At 44.4% G+C, this 19807-nt stretch overlaps 1 protein-coding gene across 7 annotated transcripts; it reads left to right on the top strand.

Annotated features, from left to right (window-relative positions):
• The first annotated feature begins 548 nt into the window (after positions 1–548).
• LOC115204692 (serine/arginine-rich splicing factor 1B) lies at positions 549–10013 on the top strand. 7 transcript variants are annotated; one of them, XR_003880438.1, is made up of 6 exons: positions 550–987; positions 5401–5603; positions 5908–6080; positions 6181–6466; positions 6884–6980; positions 9443–9658. XR_003880438.1 is itself a non-coding variant. In XM_029770414.1 (4 exons), exons 1-4 carry the CDS (start codon positions 776–778, stop codon positions 9524–9526), a joined length of 672 nt encoding a protein of 223 aa, XP_029626274.1. In that variant the 5' UTR covers positions 549–775; the 3' UTR covers positions 9527–10013. The 7 variants fall into 7 exon arrangements, 2 of the variants coding, with proteins under 2 accessions (XP_029626274.1, XP_029626273.1); XR_003880437.1 differs by having other exon boundaries at positions 6181–6980; XR_003880439.1 differs by lacking the exon at positions 6884–6980 and having other exon boundaries at positions 6181–6431; positions 9443–9522.
• Positions 10014–19807: the final 9794 nt, after the last annotated feature.

Raw genomic sequence — 19807 nt, 5'->3', positions numbered from 1 at the left:
TTAAACTCAAATCTAGGTGAGTGTTTGTTTCTCCTCTGCATACGCGTCATTACATCTCCCTCGTCTGATTGGTCGTTTCCCACGAACCTTTACCCTACGCGTCATCACACTCCCCTCTGATTGGTCAAGTAGGCGGGCCTTCTGACTTTGTGGCTGTGGTAACGACCTAATGAACGCGAGACCAAAGACATTGCAGTGTTGAAGATGAGCAGATCCCCCAAATCACGCGCGTGTGGGTGTCATGGCGACGTTGGCTGGCTAAGCGCTTGCGTGGAAATACGTCATCGGGTCTAACGGTCGTTTCGCGCCGAACTGCGCGATATAGTCGTTTTTGACGAAAATGAAAATGTGTCACTTTCAACGAGATTGGAGTAATAACATGTTCAAATACTTAACGTTGTCTCGAATCTAGGTTGTGCCTTTTAGATTAAAAAAAACTAAACAAAGGAAGAATGTTTCGCTTCTCTTAACACCAAACCACGGCCTGCTTCGCAAGTGTTCCCGGAAGTCTTGCGATGTTGCGCCTCTGGGTTTAAAAACTCTGTGGCGAGATCTCGCCTCCATTTTGTGAAGCCACTCAAGCCTGCGAGAGTTGTGGTGGGAATATTTGTATTTTTTGTTGCTAGCTAGTCAACGTTAGTGAGCTTGATGTGAACCTGTTAACGACTGACCAAACATAGCTTGCTATTTTGTTTGTTTTTACAAGAGCAATTTGCTAAATAACGTTAGTGGTTTCCTAGCTTTTAAACCACGAAAGTTAGCTAGCAGTCTACGGATGTCTGGAGATAATATGTCGGGCGGCGGGAGCGTGGTTCGTGGCCCAGCGGGAAACAACGACTGTCGGATCTATGTCGGTAACCTGCCGCCTGATATTCGCACTAAAGACGTGGAGGATGTGTTTTATAAATACGGGGCGATCCGAGATATAGATCTGAAGAACCGGAGGGGTGGACCGCCGTTTGCTTTTGTTGAATTCGAAGACCCCAGGTAAGTTAGCTAACTATGCTAAAAACATAATTAAGCCGATTTCAGAACAAACCGATAGCTAACGTTAGCTAAGTAGCTAGCCGCAGAAAGTGTTGGGTAACAACTAGCTACCTCGTGTTGAGGCGGAGATATTGGTTGGTGTGTTGTTGCCAGAGTTTTACCAGAGTTTTTTTTTTTTTAATATATTTTTTAAATATACTATATAGGTTCTTAGTTTTTTTCCTACTATGGTCAAGAGCCAAGTTATTGAGGTGGTCGTCACTAGTTTCCACAGTCATAATTCTGGCTAAACGGAGAGTTGCGCAAGATGGCGATGGGCAGGACACATGACTTTATTTAACACTTCTTTTGAATTAGGTAATTAATTGCATCTGCCATGGAATCCAGTTGCATTATATTACAGTTGGTCCCAACTGCTTGCCGTAGTTTAGAAGTAATCGCGGAAACATATATTTTTAGGGTATTTTTCACCCTGACAGCTCCTATTAGTTTTTAATTGAGCACCGTTGCACCAAATCGCCTTTCCAAACTTCCTATGCTCAGCCCATTGTTCTGAGTCACACTGCTAGTTTCTCTGTTCAATAAGAGTTATCCACCCAAACCTGGGTTTACCGAAGGTCACTGATATTAATAAGGTTATGGCTGCTATGTGAGAGCGTCCACATGGGTACACACGTTGATGGCCTACTGGCGTGTGTAAAGTGAAAGTGGTTTAACAATCATTCAGGGTGTAAAACCTAACAAGTGTCCCTGTCTTTTTCAAGATGTGGCACATTTTAAAGCACTTTTTTTGGTTTTAAGATACATTTTTTTTGTTGATTCAATTGTTTCTAACTGGCTGCTGGGTAATTTGATATGCGTTGACGTAGAATGTTGGGGAGATGAAACAATGGAAGCTCGTTCATTTTGAAGGAAGGAAGCAAAGTGGGTGGGGACCAAAGTTGGTGACTGCTGAGCCCCTATTGGATTGGCTGTTGATACCTATCACTACCTAGCCTGATTGCTAGCGCCAACATGAGGGTGAAGCAAGCATGGCTATCCGTTAGTAGGCAGTCTAGTGGTTTGAGCTTTGGACCTGTTTTTTTTATATATATTTTTTATATACCCTTATTTAACCAGGTAGGTCAGTTGAGAACAAGTAATCATTTACAACTGCCACTTGGCCAAGATAAAGCAAAGCAGTGCAACATAAACAACTCAGTTACAGATGGAATAAACAAAAGTACAGTCAATAGAAAAGTCTATATACGGTGTGTGCAAATGAGGTGAGATTAGGGAGGTTAGGCATTAAATAGGCCGTAGTGGTGAAATAATTACAATTTAGCAATTAAACACTTGAGTGATAGATGTGCAGAAGATGAATGTGCAAGTAGAGATACTGGGGTTCAAAAGGAGCAAAAAAGAAATAACAATATGGGGATGAGGTAGTTGGATGGGCTGTTTACAGATGGGCTGTTTACAGATGGGCTGTTTACAGATGGGCTGTTTACAGATGGGCTGTGTACAGATGGGCTGTTTACAGATGGGCTGTTTACAGATGGGCTGTTTACAGATGGGCTGTGTACAGATGGGCTGTGTACAGATGGGCTGTTTACAGATGGGTTGTTTACAGATGGGCTGTTTACAGATGGGCTATTTACAGATGGGCTATTTACAGATGGGCTGTGTACAGGTACAGTGATCTGTGAGCTGCTCTGACAACTGATGCTTACAGTTATTGATGGAGATATGAGTCTCCAGCTTCAGAGATTTTTGCAATTTGTTCCAGTCATTGGCAGCAGAGAATTGGAAGGAAAGACAGCCAAAGGAGGAATTGGCTTTGGGGGTGACCAGTGAAATAAACCTGCTGGAGCGTGTGCTACGGGTGGGTGTTGCTATGGTGAACAGTGAGCTGAGATAAGGTGGGGCTTTATCTAACAAAGACTTAAAGATGACCTGGAGCCAGTGGGTTTGGCGACGAATATGAAGCGAGGGCCAGCCAACGAGAGCGTACAGGTCGCAGTGGTGGGTAGTATATGGGGCTTTGGTGACAAAACGGGTGGCAATGTGAACGACTGCATCCAGGTTGCTGAGTAGGGTGTTGGAGGCTGTTTTGTAAATGACATCGCCTAAGTCGAGGATTGGTAGGATGGTCAGTTTTACGAGGGTATGTTTGGCAGCATGAGTGAAGGAGGCTTTGTTGTGAAATAGGAAGACAATTCTAGATTTAATTTTGGATTGGAGATGTTTGATGTGAGTCTGGAAGGAGAGTTTACAGTCTAACCAGACACCTAGGTATTTGTAGTTGTCTACATATTCTAAGTCAGAACCGTCCAGAGTAGTGATGCTGGGCGGGCGGGCAGGTGTGGGCAGCGATCGATTGAAGAGCATGCATTTAGTTTTACTTGCATTTAAGAGCAGTTGTGGGGGCACGGAAGGAGAGTTGTATGGTATTGAAGCTCGTAACAGTGTCCAAAGAAGGGCCAGAAGTACACAGAATGGTGTCGATATCGTTTCGGACCTTGAGCGTGGCTGAGGTGCAACCACAACCAGCTTGGAAACCAGATTGCATAGCAGAGAAGGTACGGTGGGATTTGAAATGGTCAGTAATCTGTTTGTTAACTTGGCTTTCGAACACCTTTAGAAAGACAGGGCAGGATAGATATAGGTCTGTAACAGTTTGGGTCTAGAGTGTCACCCCCTTTGAAGACGGGGATGACCGCGGCAGCTTTCCAAACTTTGGGCATCTCAGATGACACGAGGTTGAACAGGCTAGTAATAGGGGTTGCAACAATTGCAGTGGATAATTTTAGATTGTTTAACTGTTTATTCTAAGTTTACGGTTAAAAGCTATAACAACTGGTCGTCTAGTGCAGAGAATAAAAGGAGCAGATTTCTAGGAGTGGTAGAATAGATTCAAGGCATAATGTACAGACAAGGGTATGGTAGGATGTGAGTACAGTGGAGGTAAACCTATGCTTTGCGTGACGATGAGAGAGGTTTAGTCTCTGGAAGCACCAGTTAAGCCAGGTGAGGTCTCCGCATGTGTGTGGGGTTGGATGAAAGATCTATCTAAGGAATTTTGAGTGGGACTGAGGGCTCTACAGTGACATAAAACAATAAGAACTAGCCAAGACAGCGGTAGACCAGGCATATTGACATTAGAGAGAGGCATAAAGCAATCACAGGTGCTGATCAGGAGAGCTAAGACAACAACGGGTAAATGGCGATGAATGGGCAGAGCGGGTCAGTTAGATGCATACAGGACCTGAATTCAAGGCTGGGGCCGACAGGTAAACAAAATGACGTACCGTGTTATTGAAACAGTCCAGGGTGCATCAGCTGTGTAGCAGAGTGATCATAGGGTCAAAAGAGCAGCAATAGGTGAGTCACTACTACGCTAGGCAAGCAGGGGACACAGCGTTCAGAAAAGCTAGCGGGCCGGGGCTAGCAGATGGTTCTGCGGCGGCATCGTAACAGAATAGCCTGTTGAGACCACATCGGGCGATCACGTCGGCAGTCCAGTTGGGATGGATCGGTCCGGGGCTCTGTGTTGACAATAAAGGGTTCGGGCCAATTGGCAAAGGAGGTATTGTAGCCCTAGAATTAGCTGGTATATGGGCCTAGCTTGATGCTAGGTCAAGGCTAGCTGTTGCTTGCTTCAGGACAGAGGCGTTAACTAACAGTAGCCACTCGTTTGCAGCTAGCTAGGAGTAATGATCCGGTGTAATTATCCAGAGCAGCAGGAATCCGGTGACGTGGTAGAGAGAAGCAGTCCGATATGCTCTGGGTTGATATCGCTTTGTGCAGACTGGCAGGTATTGTCCGAGCTAAGGCTGGCTGATGCCGGGGGAAAAGGCGAGGACCGCTAGCCGTGGCTAACACAGACTAGTAGCTAGTTAGCTGGCTAGCTCGTGGTGGACGTTCCAGTTATAAGGAATAGAAATAGCAGATCCGTAAGATGTATATGAAAAAAGACCGGCTATTGACACTGATATACACGTCCTACTGCGCCGCCATCTTGTGACCCGTAAGGTTGTGAGATCGAATCCCTGAGCTGACAAGGTACAAATCTGTTGTTCTGCCCCTGAACAAGGCAGTTAACCCACTGTTCCTAGGCCGTCATTATAACTGATCTGTCTAGTTAAATGAAGGTAAAATGTTTTTTTTTTTTAAATGTGCTACTCGGGTTCACTGAGGGTGTTTTCACACAGTTCTGAGCTGTAGGCCAATCAGTCTGTTACATTTTTTATTTATTTGGTCATGTTGGTTTCATGTTGCCGTGAAAACAGGTAGGCTGTGAAATGTGCTTTTCACAAACTGATGCTCAGGCAGCAGAGTGAAGTAGCTGGCTAATTAACTATTGGCCCTCTCAAACTGTGTTGTCTTGTCGTTCTCTCTCACTCTGTTGATCTCTGTGTGTGTGTATCCCAGGGATGCTGATGATGCGGTGCACGGTCGTGATGGTTACGACTACGACGGTTACCGTCTCCGAGTGGAGTTCCCCCGTAGTGGGCGTGGGGGAGGGAGAGGGGGTGGTGGCGGTGGCAGGGGTGGTGGCGGCGATGGAGGAGGAGCCCCAAGAGGACGATACGGACCTCCCTCACGGCGCTCCGAGTACAGAGTCATCGTCTCAGGTCAGTCTTTACCCCTCCTTCCCCTGTCTTTACACTGTTACCTCTCTACCTCCCCCTCCAGGTCTCCTCCTGTCTTTACACTGTTACCTCTCTACCTCCGCCTCCAGGTCTCCTCCTGTCTTTACACTGTTACCTCTCTACCTCCGCCTCCAGGTCTCCTTCTGTATTTACTGTTACCTCTCTACCTCCCCCTCCAGGTCTCCTCCTTCCTGTCTTTACTGTTACCTCTCTACCTCCCCCTCCAGGTCTCCTCCTTCCTGTCTTTACTGTGTTGCCCGTCTACCACCTCCTCCTCCCTCTCCAGGTCTCCCCTCTAGTGGTAGCTGGCAGGACCTAAAGGACCACATGCGTGAGGCAGGTGATGTATGTTACGCGGACGTGTTCCGGGACGGTACCGGCGTGGTGGAGTTCGTACGCAAGGAGGACATGACCTACGCTGTCCGCAAGCTGGACAACACCAAGTTCCGCTCCCACGAGGTAGGTCAGGGGTTAGAGCGCTGTTGGGTCGGGAGTCCACACCCTATACCCTATGTGTCTCTCATCAGGCAGCCTTCTCTCTCTCTCCTGTGTGTTTTAGGGAGAGACTGCGTACGTGCGTGTGAAGGTGGACGGACCTCGCAGCCCCAGTTACGGACGCTCCCGCTCTCGTAGCCGTAGCAACGGGCGTAGCAACGGGCGTAGCAACAGCCGCTCGCGCAGCTTCTCGCCGCCGCGACGCAGCCGACCCTCGCCACGCTACTCGCCACGACACTCCCGATCACGTTCCCGCACCTAGACACAAACCACAATACACAACGCCTCCAGCCCAGCGGGTCCCCCGGGGAGAGGGTACATCGGACCAGGAGACGGACAGGCGCCGCCCGGTGGACATTCTTATGCGTTACACCTAATGTTCTCTTGCCTTCGGCTACCTCTTGTTCTTTCATCCCCGTTTCCTGGTCTAGTTTGCCTCAGCTGTGGTTTTGGCTTATGACCTCTGTTCTCTTTGTATCTGCTGGCCCCTCATCTCCCCCCCCCCCCCTCTCTCTCTCTCTCTCTCTCTCTCTCTCATCTTCTTTCTTTCTTTCTCCTCCCTTCTCTCTCCTCCCATCTGTGTAAAGGGCTTTAATTGTTCTATTTCTGTTAGTTTTGACTGGAGGGAGGAGGAGGAGGAGGAGGGGGGGTGGTGAGAGATTTGTTGTGTTTATGTGGGGGAGGGATGGTATTATTATTTTCCTTGGCCTGTTGTGGTGTCTGTGTGTTGTGTTGACCTCTGACCTGTCTGTCGTGTCTCTCTGTAGAGATCACAGGAGCAAGCTGATAGGCTGCTGGGAAACAGGAAACTGTTCATATTAGGATTAACAGGAGGAGCAGGAGGAGTCAAATAACCAGCCAATGGTATGACGGCAGTAGTCTCTCATCCAATCAGCTGTCAGACCTGATGTTTTAGTTTTTCTGACCCAGTGATATTATTGAACTGGTTTTAACTCTACTCTTAACTCTCTCATATTAATTAGTGCTTTGCCAACTCTCCTTCTTCCCTCAATCCCATCCTCCCCTGGTTTTCTATTCATGGTTTCTGGTCAGAGTAACATGCATGGCAGTGTCAACAGGACAGTGTGAGTCTGTGGAAGTAGGATAGTGTGTCTTTGTGTCGGTAGGGTAGTGTGTCTTTGTGTCGGTAGGGTAGTGTGTCGGTAGGATAGTGTGTCGGTAGGATAGTGTGTCTTTGTATCAGTAGGGTAGTGTGTCGGTAGGGTAGTGTGTCGGTAGGGTAGTGTGTCGGTAGGATAGTGTGTCTTTGTATCAGTAGGATAGTGTGTCGGTAGGATAGTGTGTCTTTGTATCAGTAGGGTAGTGTGTCGGTAGGATAGTGTGTCTTTGTATCAGTAGGGTAGTGTGTCGGTAGGGTAGTGTGTCGGTAGGATAGTGTGTCTTTGTATCAGTAGGATAGTGTGTCGGTAGAATAGTGTGTCTTTGTATCAGTAGGGTAGTGTGTCTGTATCAGTAGGATAGTGTGTCTTTGTATCAGTAGGGTAGTGTGTCGGTAGGGTAGTGTGTCGGTAGGGTAGTGTGTCTTTGTATCAGTAGGATAGTGTGTCTGTGTCGGTAGGGTAGTGTCGGTAGGGTAGTGTGTCGGTAGGATAGTGTGTCTTTGTATCAGTAGGGTAGTGTGTCTGTGTCGGTAGGATAGTGTGTCGGTAGGATAGTGTGTCTTTGTATCGGTAGGGTAGTGTGTCGGTAGGGTAGTGTGTCTTTGTATCAGTAGGATAGTGTGTCTTTGTGTCGGTAGGGGAGTGTGTCGGTAGGGTAGTGTGTCTTTGTATCAGTAGGATAGTGTGTCGGTAGGATAGTGTGTCTTTGTATCAGTAGGATAGTGTGTCTCTGTGTCAGTAGGATAGTGTGTGTGTGTGTCTGGTATTATTAGTGGTTGGTTATATTTTCCTCAGTCTTGGTTCAGAGAACTTCAGTTCTAATGTTGAGGTGAGTTTTCTGTTGTAAATGTCTTCTCTTAAACACAGCTTTCAGAGCCAGCAGGTTGTGATGGCTGATTGGCTGTAGCTAGACTTGGGCGGTATACCGTATTTTACTATATATACACAGATATTGATGCATGGACCGGCTTGTTTTTTTTTTTACTTTACCTTCTATAACGGTATTTGAACGTTTGGTTTGTTTAAATGTGATACGCTGTGTACAACGTCCATTTTTTTATAGTTGACTTGGCTACTTGAGTCATCTCTTTCTCCATGTCGCTTTCCACACAGACAAAGCCCAGCCCCGCCCCGTCACTCAAGGAGCGCATTTTGATGTTGCTTGACCAGGAGACACTTGCGTTCAGTTTGCATGGTCAATGCAACAATGTTGATGACGACAATGCTGTTTTCACTTTGCTTCTTAATATAAATCCACTAGTGTTCTATAATTACACAATTCGTTTTGTTTCTTACATCTGCAAAACATTTTATTTTCATAGCAAGTTGGGCCTAAATCTTCTTAGCCGCTAATGCTAACTGCTAGCTCGCTAATAAATGTACTGAGTCAGAGCAAAGGTAGCTAGCTAATACAGCCTGATAATACCAGTGATGGTGTAGAACTAAATCAGCATGTTGGTACAACGGTATTTTTCTAAATCGGAGGAATATGTGAATGTTAGTTACATGAAGTAACTAAGAGAACCTTCAATGTAGCCAGATTAGAGTCCCCTAGGAAACATTGACCATCACTTTGGTTCCTTACCCTGTCACAATAACTCCTGGCATTTTCATTCGTTTTCATGTCAAACAACACAGTATTCAAAGTGCCCACTATTATATTCGAACTATAGAATTAACCCTGCCTAATCATTATTTCCTGTTATTTCAACAGTTCACCCAAGTGTTTTGCTCTAAATCGCAAGTCCAATTGCAACATTTGGTTAAAAATAAGGCCTAGTTTTTTGTTGTTGTTGCCCATATCGTGCAGCCAGTCTTACGCGGCAGTATGGAAATAATCTCAAATGAGTGCAGGAAACGCAGAAATTTATGAAAATGATTTTGGTTGAATTGAACAGTATAAAACAGAATGGAGAAAGACCCATTTGAAGTCACGTAGAACGTATCTAGTTTTAGGGTGGCAACAATACTCATAAAGCAAATTAAGGACTTTAATTATTAAAAAAAAACATGAAATACGTCATACCATTTTTTTTATTTTTTATTATATATCCTTTTTACAGCGTGATATAATATTTTGGCCATATCGCCAAGCCCTAACTATAGGAGGCTGTGATAGTGTGGCTGATTGGCTGTAGCAGGCTGTGAGTGATTCTAACCTGTTGCTCCTTCCTTCTCTCTGTTGGGTGCGGGATCTGTCTCAAGGAGGGCTGTGATTGGAGGAGGGCTCTGTCTCCCCGTCCCGGAGCCAATCAGACCATCAGGATTCAGGATCAGAGCAGGGATTAGGATTAAGGATGGAGAGAGAACGCGGAGTGGGACAGGAGCATAGGATCGGGACCAGCCCCCAGGCCACAGCCCAGCCCACTGGAACCTAGAAACTAGACCTAATTCACTCAAATGGCTATCAAGCACCCAAAATTAGTTTTGTATTTTTTTCCCCCCGTGTGGACTCCACAGCGTCCTTCTAGGATCCTGACCAGCGGTCTTTTTATTATTTAAGAGGAGCTCGGCGCAAAACCAGGAGACTGGCTCAGGATGGAGGGAGGCGCACATAAGGAGATTGGTAACTAGAAGGGAATTATAATCGGGGGGTAAATGTGTTTGTTCATTAAAGGGATGGAGGGTAATGTGTTTCTTTTTGTTTGGAAGGAGGGTGTATTTTTTTTTTAAGGTTTGCATTGTTTCCTCAGTAGATTTTATGATTTAGTTTGTTTTCCTTAGTTGGTAACTTTTCATGTTTCAGCACCTCTTCAATAAAGTGTCTTCTACAGTAGCTAGTCTGTGTGCCTCTGTTTTCTTGTTTTAATTGATTATTTTACAGTAGCTACAGCAGGGATGCGAACCAGTCACCTTTTGGTGAAATCCGCCATTTTGAATTCAAAATAGGTGATCTGAGTGATTCATGTAGATCCCGTAGTTTGGGGGAGGGGGCTGGGGGGCTTTGGATCCCTATTGGCTGACAGTGAATGAGTGATGTGCGTTTGGACCAATCCCGGCTGTATCCAAGGCTCAGCAAGTCGTTGACATGACAACAGAACGCAGCGCCCGACTGAAGAGAGAAGAGACTTGTCAGTTACAGCAGGTAACGGAGAGTTAACGGAACGGTAACTGTAGGTGAGACGTCCAGACTACGGAGACCGGGATGAGAAGGTGATGAAGCAGTACTTCATGACCTGTAACCGAAAAACAACCGGTATTTAGAAAGTTTTAGGTGAGGGAGAAAGTGTGGTGGAATAAGTATTGTTAGCATTAAGTATCTTGCTAGCTGGATGGATTTCTCCATTAGCCAACTTAGCCAGAGAAACATTAGCCAACTTAGCCAGAGAAATGTTGAGAAACATTAGCCAACTTAGCCAGAGAAATGTTGAGAAACATTAGCCAATTTAGCCAGAGAAATGTTGAGAAACATTAGCCAATTTAGCCAGAGAAATGTTGAGAAACATTAGCCAATTTAGCTGATTAAATAATTTAGTTTATGGTGTGACAATTAGCTGGCTAATAGACAGCTAACGTTACATCCGATAACCAATTCCCTATAGTATTAACTGGTAACGTTATAACGCGTTAACGTTAGTTGCTTACTGGACCCTGTCAATCTGTGAAAAGTTAACTAGCTAACGTTTTCCCTCAACAGCATGTGGTACATTTTCAGAATGAGAGAATTAGGTGAAAATGAGCAGAGCTTGTTAAACAAGTGGATTCAGGGATGAAGTGTAACTGGGCCTGGATTAAACTGGATGCCTCTATAGAGGTGAAAGGAAGACCACACACTTTCTCTCTGTCTCACATTTACATTTTAGCAGACGCTCTTATCCAGAGCGACTTACAGTAGTGAATGCATACATTCCATACATTTTTTTTTCTCTCCGTGTACTCTCTGCCTGAAAGAGATCAGTTATACCAACAAAGGGTCTCATGCTCGGCTGGAGCACTGTAGAACAGATGTCCACAGGCAGAAAGTGTGAAATGTAATAATGTTCAGTGTGGCCCCAAAGAGTTTGCTTTTATTATGTTGAACTTGACAGTAACTCTTGTGAGTGAGGGAGGATTATTACATTTGTTACTCGGTGAATGTTATTTTTGAACACATGTAGCCTTGTGCTCTTGATCGATGTCTACTATAATGGCCACATTCTGTTGCTACTTTAAGATGTTTTCCCCCCAAGTGTAATGTGTGTGTGTGTGTGTGTGTGGTCACAAGTGTTCTATAATAATGGCTGTCATGGCTAACTGCAATATTAGTGTATTGTTTTTTTTCTGAAGACTTGAGTGTTATTTGCAGTAAAGTCTAGGCAACAAATAACATTGGATTGCTTTCTTTAATTTTTTTTAGCTGGTGTCACATTTAACCAGTTATTTTACACACAGAGACTGATCATGTAGATGGATTATATTCTGTAGTTTAATGGTTATGAATGCAGTCGGTATTTGGTGGCGTTTCCCTGCTCAGACGTTGCATGCATCAACCAATGGTTGCATGCTACGGCATCGGCTGTGTCAACAGACAAGTTGCTGTGACGTGTGGTTAGCTGATAGGTAAAATACCTATCCAGACGTTGTAAGATCTGTCGGGCGTCTGCAACGTCTGAGCTCTGGAGCCCACCTATTACGTTGTACAGGACAGTGTAGTGACAAATTCAATACGATTTGCCAAGTATGCAACATTTTTGAGAATAAATGCAACTAATTTCCTGAACTTGCGACTGGTGAATCTTCTGTGAATCAAAACCACATGTCTAATCTGTGTGCAAATGTTGCAACTAACACGTGCCAAAAGTTTTGCAGTTGTAAAAAAAATGGTTTTTTAAAATCTGCAAGCAGCATATCAAAAAAACACCTCTCTGGTGGGTAGGACTTTTTCTTCTGACCAATCAGGTGATGTCATTCTTGAACGTGTTTTACAGAGTTCCGGGCTGGAGTCACGCTTTCCACTGTGCTAAATCTGCATCAAATTTGTACAAATTACAGGCAAGCTAGCAAGCTATATGATAGTCACAATGTGAAAGCTTACAACAAGGCGTTGGTGAGAAAGATGAACGGAATAATTAAAATGAGTGTTTACACGTAGCATAACCGCTATAAAGCCTATTTTCTATTGGCATTACATGGCTGATTAGCTAGCTAGCATTAGAGCTGGCTAGCCTGTATCTATTAGTTCTTACGTTTTGTAACCGAGCAATAGGTCTAGCTTTGTACTTGTCATTTGTTTTAAGAATAACATTAGTTTAGAAAAAATGTGTTTGCTCTGTGAATATTTGGTGTGTAGTTGTTTGGCTTTGCTAGTTAGCAAGCTGAGATCTCTACTCAAGTTGTCTAATGTTAGCTAGCTTGCTAATAATGTTTTGAGGACAACAGGCTAGCTCCTTGTAGAATCAAGACAAGTGGGGATGGGGAAGAAGATTGAATGTGCAGCTGCTCTCTGGTTGATGCAGTACCCAGGCGAGAATCTGCGAGCCATCTGCAACGGAGAGAATCTGCGGGCCATCTGCAACGGAGAGAATCTGCGAGCCATCTGCAACGGAGAGAATCTGCGAGCCATCTGCAACGGAGAGAATCTGCGAGCCATCTGCAACGGAGAGAATCTGCGAGCCATCTGCAACGGAGAGAATCTGCGAGCCATCTTTTGATCTTGAATAGCTAGCTCAGGGGTTGGCAACTTTTTTTTTTTGTGCTGAGTGGCAATTTACAATTTATTCTACCATTTCTAACCATCTGCGTGCCAGTTATGATTTTCATATGTGCATTACAACTAATTGTGTCTATTGAATATCTAATTGCCCACAAACGGAAGAATTCCGTAACTCGCTAAACAGAGCCGCTGTCCATTTAGCACCACAGAGCTCCACTATAGGCCTACCTGCATCAGCTGAGCGTTGCACCACAGAGCCCCACAGAGCTCCACTATAGGCCTACCTGCATCAGATGAGCGTAGCACCACAGAGCCCCACTATAGGCCTACCTGCATCAGCTGAGCGTTGTACCACAGAGCTCCACTATAGGCCCACCTGCATCAGATGAGCGTTGCACCACAGAGCTCCACTATAGGCCTACCTGCATCAGCTGAGTGTTGCACCACAGAGCTCCACTATAGGCCTACCTGCATCAGCTGAACGTCTCACCACAGAGCTCCACTATAGGCCTACCTGCATCAGCTGAGCATTGCACCACTATAGGCCTACCTGCATCAGATGAGCGTTGCACCACAGAGCACCACTATAGGCCTACCTGCATCAGCTGAACGTCTCACCACAGAGTTCCACTATAGGCCTACCTGCATCAGCTGAGCGTTGCTCCACTATAGGCCTACCTGCATCAGCTGAGCGTTGCTCCACTGTAGGCCTACCTGCATCAGCTGAGCGTTGCTCCACTATAGGCCTACCTGCATCAGATGAGCGTTGCACCACAGAGCTCCACTATAGGCCTACCTGCATAAGATGAACATTGCACCACAGAGCTCCACTATAGGCCTACCTGCATCAGCTGAGCGTTGCTCCACTATAGGCCTACCTGCATCAGCTGAGCGTTGCTCCACTGTAGGCCTACCTGCATCAGCTGAGCGTTGCTCCACTATAGGCCTACCTGCATCAGATGAGCGTTGCACCACAGAGCTCCACTATAGGCCTACCTGCATAAGATGAACATTGCACCACAGAGCTCCACTATAGGCCTACCTGCATCAGCTGAGCGTTGCTCCACTATAGGCCTACCTGCATCAGCTGAGCGTTGCTCCACTGTAGGCCTACCTGCATCAGCTGAGCGTTGCTCCACTATAGGCCTACCTGCATCAGATGAGCGTTGCTCCACTATAGGCCTACCTGCATCAGATGAGCGTTGCACCACAGAGCTCCACTATAGGCCTACCTGCATAAGATGAACATTGCACCACAGAGCTCCACTATAGGCCTACCTGCATCAGATGAACGTTTCCGCAGCAAGCCGCTGTCCAAGGTGTTGAATCCAGCGCGGTCTTCGCTCCTTTTTAAAACACATCTATAGACCTTTTTTGTATTTTACTTCTTGATTTTTTTGTTGTTGCCATTATTTGGTCGTGTTTGTTTGGCCAGCGCACTTGATGATGTCATGCCTCTTTATTCCATTATATGTATTTGTCTACCATGCAGTTGTGGTCCAGCAGTTTTAATGTGATGGTCATTTTAATGTTAATATCAGCATTTGAAGTCGGCCTTATTGTGACTTGATGGTCTGTAGTAGTGGCTTTATGTACATCTTGTTTCGTAAAGCTGTCTAAAATGATTGTTTTATTCATGGTTTTGATTTATGGACAATATTAATTTGACGTGTTTTATTAAGATAGAATCAAAATTTCATTTCAAGTGTCTTTTGCTGTTGTCAATTGCATTTTTTTTATATATGGAAATTGTGTTAGAACACTTGGAAATATGATTTATGCATCTTTGTTTATTCTAATTCTAATGTGTATAAATTGCTCTTGTTTCATGTGTTTTGGTGGAACAGTCCCATTTCAGTATAGGCTACAGAACTACAAAGGACAAATAATACACGTGATTAAAAAAATAACAATATTGAAAAATACAAGGTTCAATAAATAAAAGAAACGACAGACTGTTAGGTCTACCAACAGCCCGAAACATAACTGAATTAAAGAAGGGATCTTATTTCCAACTCCATATTTACATTTTAGTCATTTAGCAGACACTCTTATCCAGAGTGACTTACAGTAGTGAATGCATACATTTCATACTTATTTTTTATACTGGCCCCCCGTGGGAATCGAACCCACAACCCTGGCGTTGCACACACCATGCTGGCGTTGCAAACACCATGCTCTACCAACTGAGCCACAGGGAAGGCCATACCTGCTGAGACTCTAAGCTTACTGAAATTTACTGGCATGAACATTTTAAGTTTATAGAATTTTGTATTGAAAAATCACACCGTACCGATTTTTAGTGCTATCTTTGTCCCTGCTTTCCACTGCTGAGCCGTGTAATATCTGGGCTATATTTGGACACTGAGCTGCACGCAGGCCTCCGAGTGGTCCGTTGTCAACCGGCTGCATGTGGGACTCAGGGTTGACTTCATGGGTGAAAAGATCTGACCACATCGATACGTGGATCCAAATGCTGAATGCATTGCACGTGCAACCATCTTCAAACTGTCAGATTTCACTGGCAGGCTCTCCCAACTGTGGATGACGGAGGCCCCTGATCTCTCTCAGTCCCTTCTAGTTCTTTCCGCAGCTCTGTGGATTTTGATGACCAAAGGGAGGATGTCTTGAGCTCGATCAGCTGCGTTTCAAAGTCCTCGATCCCTGTCCACTGAAACACAGACAGATCCAAATCACTGTCCTCAAAGTTGTCTGGCTTGATCAAAAAATAAAACATTGGGGGCCATGTTGCTTGAAATCTGACAGGGAACTCGGACTGCAGCTTCCCCATGTACACTCTGATAACATCAGCACTGACAGACAGTGTGTTGAGTAGACATTTCTTTAGCTTGGCAGCGAATGCCTTCCATGCATGGAACAGATCCAGGACTGTTTCGCCTGCACCCTGAAGACGCAGGTTGAGTACGTGGTGACCTGTTATGTCAGTGAGAAATATCAGTTTTATAAGCCAATCCTCATTCTCAAGCTCTGGGTAGTTTTGGCCCTTTTTCAACCAGAAAGGCTATAACCATATCCAAACACTCCACAAACCGTTCCAGAACTTTCCTTCAACTTAACCCACCTAACACTGCAGTGAAGAGGTAAGTCTTTGTGTTTTTGTTCCATCTCTTCTAGCAGTGACTGAAACTGTCTGTGTCAAAGATGATCGAACAACAAAGAGATTCACTATTTTAACTACAGTAGCCATCACTACCTAAATTTGAATTTTAAATATTGGAACACAGATTCTCTTGGTGAATGATTCACTGAAATTTAACCACGGGGTGGTCAATCTTCTCTTCAATCAGCTTGGCAAATCCTTTGTTTCGCCATCATAACCGGGGCACCATCAGTTGTAATAGTGAATATGTTTTTAATATCGACACCTCTCTCAAGGCTTTTGCTACATCTTCCCCTTTAGCAGTACCATGCATGGGTTTTAGGCAGGAATGCACCAATATTACATTTTTAGCCTATACTGATTCCCGACATTTTCCTTGCCAAAAAATAAACTGATACCGATATTAAACATTTTAGCAGACTTTTAAGCATTCTAGTACAGTTAACTAGTTAAAACACATTTTAGTCATTTAGCAGGCACTCTTATCCAGAGCGACTTACAGTAGTAAATGTATACATTTCATACATTTTTTTCCCGTAATGGTCCCCCGTGGGAATCGAACCCACAACCGTGGCATTGCAAACACCATGCTCTACCAACTGAGCCACACAGGACACACACATGGATGCAGCAGTCTAAAGCACTGCATCTCAGTGCAATAGGCGTCACTACAGTTACTGGTTTGAATCCAGGCTGTATCACATCCGGCCGTGATTGGGAGTCCCATAGGGCGGAGTACTATTGGCCCAGCGCCATCCATTTGTAATTAAGAATTTGTTCTTAACTGACTTGCCTAGTTCAATTACATTTTATTTCTTTATTTTATTTGTCTTTGAGATGATTGCGTCTTTTGTTAGGCAATCGATCAAATAAAGCCTGTGAACTGCAGAGAAAAGCCTCGATATATTCCGACAAGCAACCGGTTTACAACAGAGAGAGCGAACAGCCCTTCAGTAAAACTAATACATATTCCTTTGACAGTAAATGAACGGACATCTGCATCATTTTTCTTTGCTGATGACATTTTGCGCCGTGAACTTTTTTTAAATAACAAAAGAAAGCTTGCTAGCTGCTTGCCAAGTGGAAACCAGCTACAGGTTGCAACTGGTGTTGGAGTTAAAATCTACAGGAGGGTATCTCTCCAGGAACAGGGTTGGAGTTAAAACCTACAGGAGGGTCTCTCTCCAGGAACAGGGTTGGAGTTAAAACCTACAGGAGGGTATCTCTCCAGGAACAGGGTTGGAGTTAATTAATATTACAGTATTAATTAACTTAATACTGTTAAAATATTACACTACTATTATTACTGTTATATTACAATACTATTAATACTGCTATAATATTAAAATACTTAATGCTGTTATAATATTACATGTTCTATTCATACTGTTATAATATTACAATACTATTATTACTGTTATAATATTACAATACTATTAATACTGTTATAATATTACATGTTCTATTCATACTGTTATAATATTACAATACTATTATTACTGTTATAATATTACAATACTATTATTACTGTTATAATATTACAATACTATTATTACTGTTATAATATTACAATACTATTATTACTGTTATAATATTACAATACTATTAAAACTGCTATACTATTAAATTTTCTATTTTTACTGTTATGATATTACAGTGCTGTTTTTCTACTGCTGTAGAAAGTGATTACAGTGCTGTTTTTCTACTGCTGTAGAAAGTGATTACAGTGCTGTTTTGCTACTGCTGTAGAAAGTGATTACAGTGCTACAGTATATTATTGATATTATTATTATTATTATTTCTACTACGTCTTTATCATCATTAAACTGGACCGATGGGCACTAGCCCTCACCCCAGTGTATCTGTGTGTGATGCTATTGTCTGCTGATACCTTGGAGGACAATCCGTTGTAAAATAATCACACAGGTCCTGTGTGGCTCAGTTGCTAGAGCATGCCGGTTGTTGGCCAGGGTTGTGGGTTCAATTCCCACGGGGGACCAGTATGAAAAACTATGCTCTCACTACTGTAAGTTGCTCTGGATAAGAGCATAGTAAATGGTCTGCCTAGTATGGAATAGTCTGCCTATCCATGTGAGAGATGCAGACTTGGTCTCTCGACCATTAAGTCTTTATTGAAGACTCATCTCTTCAGTAGGTCCTATGATTGAGTGTAGTAGTCTGGCCCAGGGGTGTGAAGGTGAACGGAAAGGCACTGGAGCGACGAACCGCCCTTGCTGTCTCTGCCTGGCCGGTTCTCCTCTCTCCACTGGGATTCTCTGCCTCTAACCCTATTACAGGGGCTGAGTCACTGGCTTACTGGTGTTCTTCCATGCCGTCCCTAGGAGGGGGTGTGTCACTTGAGTGGGTTGAGTCACTGACGTGGTCTTCCTTTCTGGGTTGGCGCCCCCCTTGGGTTTGTGCCATGGCGGAGGTCTTTGTGGGCTATACTCGGCCTTGTCCCGGGATGGTATGTTGGGGGTTGGAGATATCCCTCCAGTGGTGTGGAGGCTGTGCTTTGGCAAAGTGGGTGGGGTTTTATCCTGCCTGTTTGGCCCTGTCCAAGGGTATAGTCAGACGGGGCCACAGTGTCTCCCGACCCCTCCTGTCTCAGCCTCCAGTATTTATGCTGTTATATCTGGAGTATTTCTCCTGTCTTATCCGGTGTCCTGTATGAATTAAGTATGCTCCCTCTAATTCTCTCTCTTCCTCTCCCTTCCCTTCCGGAGGACCTGAGCCCTAGGACCATGCCTCAGGACTACCTGGCATGATGACTCCTTGCTGTCCCCAGACCACCTGGCCGTGCTGCTGCTCCAGTTTCAACTGTTCTACCTGCGGCTATGGAACCCTGACCTGTTCACCGGACGTGCTACCTTAACCCGGACCTGCTTTTTTTTGACGATCTAATGAACCTGCTGTCTCTAACTCTGAATGCTCAGCTATGAAAAGCCAACTGACACTTACTCCTGAGGTGCTGACCTGTTGCACCCTCGACAACTACTATGATTATTATTATTTGACCCTGCTGGTCATTTATGAACATTTGAACATCTTGGCCATGTTCTGTTATAATCTCCACCCGGCACAACCAGAAGAGGACTGGCCACCCCTCATAGCCTGGTTCCTCTCTAGGTTTCTTCCTAGGTTCTGGCCTTTCTAGGGAGTTTTTCCTAGCCACCGTGCTTCTACATCTGCATTACTTGCTGTTTGGGGGTTTTAGGCTGGATTTCTGTACAGCACTTTGAGATATCAGCTGATGTAAAAAGGGGCTTTATAAATACATTTCATTGATTGAGTAAATTGTAAAACATTTCAACTAAATCATTATTAGGTATTCTGTCTCCATGACACTAGCCAAATGTTTTCTCTCTTCATTCACAACTCCTGTCTCGTTAATTAGAGAGGATCTGTAGATGGTGGAACAAGCTCCCTCACGACGCCAGGACAGCGGAGTCAATCACCACCTTCCGGAGACACCTGAAACCCCACCTCTTTAAGGAATACCTGGGATAGGATAAAGTAATCCTTCTAACCCCCCCCCCTAAAAGATTTAGATGCACTATTGTAAAGTGGTTGTTCTACTGGATATCATAAGGTGAATGCACCAATTTGTAAGTCGCTCTGGATAAGAGCGTCTGCTAAATGACTTAAATGTAAATGTAAATGTAGAGGAAGTGTTCAATAATATTAACGTCCTCACTACAAATACTGCCGTTTGAGACAATGGAAAATACCAAAGGTAACCATGCAAAAACAAAACACGTTTTAGTCTGGTTTCCCTATTCCACTGATGAGACAATAGCGACGTTGTGTGGACACA

Source organism: Salmo trutta, chromosome 12 (assembly GCF_901001165.1).
Source record: "Salmo trutta chromosome 12, fSalTru1.1, whole genome shotgun sequence".
In the NCBI taxonomy this organism is placed as follows: Eukaryota; Metazoa; Chordata; class Actinopteri; order Salmoniformes; family Salmonidae; genus Salmo; species Salmo trutta.
The sequence above is the reverse complement of the archived record's forward strand: the minus strand, read 5'-3'. Positions and strand labels throughout refer to the sequence as shown.

What these genes read in the sequence shown, in the direction of transcription:
- LOC115204692 (XM_029770413.1), top strand. Translation starts at nt 776, where the DNA reads ATGTCTGGAGATAATATGTCGGGCGGCGGGAGCGTGGTTCGTGGCCCA. An exon ending in GTACAGAGTCATCGTCTCAG is followed by an intron (nt 5,604 to 5,907) that starts GTCAGTCTTTAC and finishes CTCCCTCTCCAG; the next exon opens with GTCTCCCCTCTAGTGGTAGC. An exon ending in CCAAGTTCCGCTCCCACGAG is followed by an intron (nt 6,081 to 6,180) that starts GTAGGTCAGGGG and finishes TGTGTGTTTTAG; the next exon opens with GGAGAGACTGCGTACGTGCG.